Source organism: Lipotes vexillifer, unplaced genomic scaffold (assembly GCF_000442215.2).
Source record: "Lipotes vexillifer unplaced genomic scaffold, Lipotes_vexillifer_v1.1 scaffold1862, whole genome shotgun sequence".
Classification (NCBI taxonomy): Eukaryota; Metazoa; Chordata; class Mammalia; order Artiodactyla; family Lipotidae; genus Lipotes; species Lipotes vexillifer.
The window spans coordinates 793,084-799,934 of NW_006771326.1; the positions used below are offsets into that span (position 1 = coordinate 793,084).

General features: G+C 50.9%; 1 protein-coding gene across 1 annotated transcript in view; it reads right to left on the minus strand.

Annotated features, from left to right (window-relative positions):
• Nucleotides 1-6,851, minus strand: part of FNIP2 (folliculin interacting protein 2) — a 126,679-nt gene that overhangs the window by 118,623 nt on the left and 1,205 nt on the right. Inside the window, exon 2 of the mRNA XM_007446627.1 lies at nt 6,750-6,844. Within this exon, the coding sequence (XP_007446689.1) occupies nt 6,750-6,844 (95 nt within the window). The remainder of the gene's footprint in view (nt 1-6,749; nt 6,845-6,851) is intronic.

Below are 6,851 nucleotides of genomic sequence, written 5' to 3' on the forward strand. Positions count from 1 at the left end.
CCCCGCCCCCGCCTCCCACCGAGCACGCCTCACAAGAGCGCCTGTGTGGTTTGAGCAGTGAGTCGTGGACGTTCCGTTTACAGAGGGGTGGGGTTGAGGGCAATCACCATTCCATGCCCAGTAAGCTGGAAAAGTCCGTCCTGTTTTTCCTCTTCTCCAGAGTAATCATTTCTCACGGACCAGAAATAAAAAGAACGCTTGGTAAGTAGGAGCTCACTAAATATTTCAGCACTCTTACCCGCAAGGGAAAGACTGACTTTTACAGCCAAGGACACGATCTCACCCTGAGGGCCTAACCATTCACGCCAGGGACTCAGACAAGCGCGATGAAACATTTGCTCCTTTGCGTCCACACCAAGAAAACCAGTGGCTGGGGAAGTCAGCACAGTCCCAGTTCCCAAATCAGACTCGCCCGCCAGGAGCTCACACTGGCAGCCGGAGCATTTCACGAGCGCAAGGACGACCTTTTACACCCCCTTGGCCGAGGAAACACAACTGCAGGGGCCTCCTTAGGCTGACCTCACAGGCAGACCATGAGATACACAACCCAAAGCCACAGCAACAGAAACCAGCGCCCTCGCTACATCCACATTCTGTGCATTAAAAGACCACGGGCCCAGCCCACCTCTCAAGACCACCTACTCAGTCTAATGACAACGTGTAACATGACTGACTTGGATTTCAGAACTGAAAATTAAAATGCCTGTTTCAGCTTTCAAAGCATCCAGTCCAAGCCCCTCAACGTACCCAAGTTACCCCAAATCTCAAAGGTTGTGTCACCTTTTTCCATATATTTCAAATAAATCTTACCTAGGTCTCTCTCGACCACTGACTGGAGAGCTGGGTGCAGCTCCTGAGCCCTGCTGGAGACCAGGCTGCCTGAGGCTGAAGGAGGGCCGGGACCCTGCCCCGCAGATGAAAACTGTGCACACAGATACCGCCTACACTCACCAGCCTCCCCGGTTACACTGGCCTCCTGAGGGTCGTCACGGACTTCGGTGTTAAGTACATTAAAGTTCACAGCATACTGCTCTCTGTAACAGGGACTACCACTTATTTTTACAAAGAAGAGGAAGTCTCTAGAGAGTTGTTACTCAAATCAGGTCTCTCCGCCAACGTTACACTCAGTCCCTCCCTCACGATGCAAAAGACTACTTAACATTTAAAATAATGTGGTCTTTTAACGCACAGAGTGTAGACGTAGAGAGGGCGCTGGTTTCTGTCACTTAAATCACAGAGGCAGCACGAATTTGTTAGAGAAAAATCCAAAATACCAAAAAAATATAAAACACAGAAGAGTCGAATGAAAACTTCCCCCGCCGGTTGACCACCCCTGTTAAAATGCTGGTGTGCAGGGCCGCTGACCTTCGTACAGACACACAATCAACACCACACGCCCACCTTCAACACGTGTGTGCATGTGTATGTGCATGTGTGTATATACATAAATACACATGTACGTGTGATATATATAAATATATATATATAAACAGACATAAAATAAAGATTTGGTGGCTGCAGAGTATCAGCCATTGTGCAGCTGTGTCACTTCACTTAACACATTTCCTCCCGCTGCTTAAATAAGATTTTATTCTTGGTAAGAAAAACTTGCAAATAATTCTGAAAAATACACCGTACTTCTAAAACCATTCCTGACCGTCCAGGCCCCTCCACCCGGGTCTCAGTGACCGGTCTTAACGCTCCTCTGAAGACTCAGTGTGTTTCATCACGGACACCATCCAGGGGGAAAAAAAAAAAAGTAAAATCACGTGGCTTCTGTTCTGTCTCAAGTCTCCCATCTAGAGAAAGAGAAAACAGTTCAATTTCCATAAAGCCTCAATATGAATGATACTGAATTCCATGAATTAAGAGGCTCTCCATAATACTTAAAATCGTTCTGTACTGCATTTTATTCTTTTCACAAGATTTTCAAATATATTACCTCCTCACCACAACCCTGTCACACAGGACGGGCGCGTTACAAACGCCAAAACTGAGGCCCAGAGAAATGGAGAGACATGTGGGTCCCATGTCAACATGGTGCACGAGACAGGACAAAATCGACGGCCTACGCGATGAAAAGAACCCACGACATGAGCCCGGACCGGCCCCAAACCCCTGATACCCCGCCCGGGACCCAGGGCGTGGGTCAGGACCAAGAGATGTGATCGGGGGCGGTGGGGGGGGGGTGTGTGTGTGCTCACGGATCCAGAGCAGCGCGCAAGGAAGCCTCCAGGAAGACTTAGGAAATAGTAGAAAGAAAGCAACAGGGGCCTTCTGCACAGCGCAGGGAACTATATTCCGTATCTTGTAATAACGTATAATGGAAAAGAATGTGAAAAAGAAGATGTATGTACAGATGGATAACTGAGTCACTGTGCTGTACACCTGAAACTAACACAACATTGTAAATCAACTGCAGTCCCGTATAAAATAAAAATTAAATTAAAAGAAGATAGTAAGCCATGATGATCCCTTTCCTCATGTTCTCACTGTCTAGGGAAGGAAAGCTCAGGCACAAATCCAGATTCAGTTCAGACCACCTTTTGGGTTATCACGTGTATTGCAACTAAATAAAGAGGCCCTCACCACATATCCCCACAGCAACGCAAAAAAAAGAAATGAAACCTGTGATTTCTGTGTCACGTGTCTTATGTTACAGTCAGTAAAAATGTGAGCGTAGTGGGGCTAATCTGTATTCCTTCCAGAATATCCCCCCGACCCCAGGACAACCTCATTAGAAACGCTAGAGTTGTGGGAGCTGGCAGCGGAGGCTCCTCTGGGAGGGAAGAGTGAATCCTCGGTCACAGCAAGGGTGAGAACAGTGCATCTTCCATGTGTGGTCCTTAACGCAGGGGTGAACTCCTCATCCGTGTCGGAATTACCTTCCTGTTATAGTTTCCAGTGTGTTCTTTGCTGTTCGTGCATCTCGGCGTAGGACCTGCTGTCCTCAGACTGTCCTACCTTGGTCTGTGTGGGCGGAGCGCAAAGCCACAAGCCCAGGAGATGAGCATCAGACGCCACTGGATAACAATGGTAAGTGGATTAAACCACACTTATATAATACTAACCCTGGAACAGGTGACTTAACGTTGTTCTAACAGAACCATTTGGATTAGCACTAACTAGGCCCTGTGGCCTCAGATATTCAGGACTGGAGAGGCGCAGGGGTGGGGTCTCTCCTTCCCAGCATTTACACAGCCACCTACCAAGCGGCTGAGATGCTCTCCTTTACCCCTCACATCCCAAGCGACACACATGCTTACTTGCTTCGTCTAACTGGTCCCAAATAAGACACTGCCTAACCGGTGACCTCTTCCACCTCCCTCCTGCATACACATTTGAGGTGGAAACTGGTCCACTAAATTACCAGAGACATTAAAAAACACACCTTAAGATAAAACTTTAAACTTGAACCAGACATGCAGTTCAAGAAGTCAGTGGGGGGCTTCTCTGGTGGCATAGTGGTTGAGAGTCCGCCTGCCGATGCAGGGGACACGGGTTCGGGCCCCGGTCCGGGAAGAGCCCACATACCCCGGAGCGGCTGGGCCTGTGAGCCATGGCCGCTGAGCCTGGGCATCTGGAGCCTGTGCTCTGCAACAGGAGAGGCCACAACGGTGAGAGGCCCATGTACCGCAAAAAAAAAAAAAAAAGAAGTCAGTGTGCACACCTTGGCTTTTAAAGGTTCCTAAAAGAACATGCTGCCCTGAGATGAAAGGGAACCAAGAACCCAATTCTACTTGTTTGAGCCGCCAGACAAAAACCTCATTTTGTTCTCGTTTATCCTTCTGGAAAAAAGAGTTATATCACACACACATATATGTGTGTGTATGTGTATGTATATATCAATTAGTTAAAAGTGAAAGCACTGTGAAGACCAGCAAATAGAGAATTCTCTCAAATTTCAAGACCACGATGCAACTTTATAACTTTAAAGCTTACACTTCACAAATACCATAATCGCAGAGTGTCCCATCTCCTTCTTCCAAACTCGAAAATTCAATCTCTTCTGATTCTTTTTCTGTTTTCCTAGCAAGCTCTTTCCTCAAAGCTATGAAAAGGGCTTCTTGTCGAAATCCTGAAAAACTACACTTAAGAAGGAATCCCAACTGTGATGACTCTTTGCAGGTGGAACGCTGGGAAGCACGAATATCTGAAAATGACCTGTGAGGTAAGCTACTTACACCAGGCCTCAAAGTTCCTCTCTAATCAAGTCCAGTGAGTGCGAACTGGAGGGACGAGAGGACGGTGGGGAAGTTGGGGAGGTGACAGGGCCGGGCACAGGGCGAGCAGAGCACCGTCCAGGGCACGACTGCAGAGAAGTGGGGAAGGGCTTAAGATGACTAGTGGAAGTCCACCACTGAGAGGAAAGAGAGAGAAGAGCTCTGAAACAAAAAGATGTATATATAAACTGGATCTTATTTTTACTTAGGCTTTTCCCCAAAATGTACAGTGATCTCTGCTACAAAACCGCCCAAAAGCCAGCCTAAATCTTCCTTTCATTCTCGAGATCTACAAGGTACTGCCTGTACTTAAAGGCACTAAAGAATACAAAATCAGGGACTTCCCAGGCGGTCCAGTGGTTAAGACTCCGCACTTCCACAGGTTCCATCCCTGGTCAGGGAACTAAGATCCCGCATGCCGTGCGATGTGGCCAAAGGGGGGAAAAAGAAGACAAATTTCTCAGACACAATTTAAAAGAATACAAATTCACGTTAGGCGTGCTAGAGGTTCAACCTAAGGGTTGCACCTTAACTTCCGAAAATCTATTCAGCTACAAAGTGCCCAAGGGCAGCTCATTGCCTGTCTGAGGTACCCCTTCCCCCCAAAGCACATGCGAGCTCCTATTTCGTTAAATCTGGATAGATGTGAAGTGCGAGGTCATCATTCTGTAGGGCGAGAGAAGGAAATTTTCCAGGAGGCTCTCCCAGGAAGGCTGCACAGCATCTGAGAGTTCAGCCAGGTGAGGAGAGCAGGAAGAAAGGCTCGCCCGGGTGCCCGTGGTCGACGTGGTGTGTCACGGTTGACTTGGCCCTCATCTTCCTGAGTCTTTGCTGCATTTCTTTTCCCAAGGGGAACCTTAGCAGGGACACTGCTGAAGGGCCCTGAGACCTCCAACTTTCTCCTGGGCAACTATCTCCTTGCAGAAAATCCTAATGAGGTCAACAAAAACAAACCTCCAAAACCATTCCCTCGCCCAATATTGTGTTCTTCCCTAGACACCAACAGGAAGTCAGAACACTACACTGAAAATGTTCCCACAAAGTTAGAATCAGTTTCCCTAATATGGCCAGGCCCTAAATATAGCCACAGTTTTTTTGTTCAAAAGACACTCCCTTACAGTTGTAGATGGAGGAAACGGTGGTGGGAAAGTGAGCAGTAGAACACAGGAAACCACGACCGTGCATTTAGAGGGCTCTTGTGTCCTTGACAAGGGCTGCCCCAGCAAACACACCTGGAACACATGCCCTGTCCTCTCCAGGCTTTGTTCCCTCCACCGAGTCTGGGTTACCAGGAGGGAAGAGGAGAAATTACACACCCTGGGCCAGAAGTAATTCTACCGAGTTTTGAGAAGCAACACAGCATCACTAGTACCCAAAGCAGTGAAAGGAGTAGAATTCCCTGCTTGACTTGTAACGATTCAGTTCACCTACAGAACACGCGGGAATTTAACGAAGGTGTGTCAAGTCTTCACAACTTACCTTCCAAATAACAACACACACCCCCACACACCTACGGTCACAAAAGACTGGTAACGTTCACGTAAATGCCGTGAGGGGCTTTGGGCGCTTTCAGCGAATGGGATTTACGCAGAGCAAAATCTAGAACACAAAACTTGGCCCAAAATGCAGTCAAAGTTCCGCCTGAAACTTTTGAAAGGTTAAGTACCCTGGGTCTACACTTCAATTATAAACTCCTTCTGCAAGACATTTTAGCCAAAAAAAGCACCCAGCAGAGTGTCCAAGTTGGAAGTAGATGCTCAGTAAAACACCTGCTGGGAAAAAACTGTTACAGGGAAGTAAATGAACTTCTCAACACAAGCGTGCTGAAAGGCAATACAGGCCGTTTTAAGGCCCCGTGTTAAAGTTAGCCCGGGAGGGCGGACGGGCCTAGAGCGTTCAGGCTGGACTGTGCGCTCAAAGCGCGCAGGTCAAATGCAGGGTCTGTCGCCCCCATCTGCGGGTCGCGCTCTCTGCGACTTAACGTTCTCTCGGCCGTGAAAGGGGGATCGGATCACACCCGGCGCCCAAGGCTGCCGGGCGACCAACCGGGAGAAAGCAACCGAAGGCACCCAGGATGCCAGCGCGCCGCCCGCGTGCGCGGCGCGTCTCCGGAGGCGCGTAACGGGGGTCAGTCCGTGCGCACACGCACCAGCTTCGCTGCGCGGGCACCTCGGGCCCCGCACACGCCCCGCGCAGCCGGCGCCCCGCGGCGGGGAAGCGACTCGCTGCCAGGCACGCATCCGAGAGCCGGTCCCACGGCGAGGGAGGAGGCGGTGCCGCGCTCGCGCCACGGCGTCTCCCACACAATAGGCTGCAGCGGCGCCCCAGGCCCCCCACGACCCGCGACCCCCGGGCCCGCGGCGGGTACCCCCGGAGCCCCGGCACCTCCAAGCGGGTGGGGGTGGGGCGCCGCGCGGCGCCTGACTGGGGCCCACGGTGCCGGGTCGGCGGCGGCGGCGGCGTGCCGGGCAGGCCCCTCCCCTCGCCCCTTCCCGCTCCGAGCCCCTCCATCCCGCGGCCCCTCACCTGAAGGCCGGCCCCTCCCGGGGCGCCCGGCCCGGGGCCGCCGCCGCCGCCGCCGCCGCCGCGGAGCCGCCGCCGCCCTTCCTGTTGAAGAGCCTCTGCAGC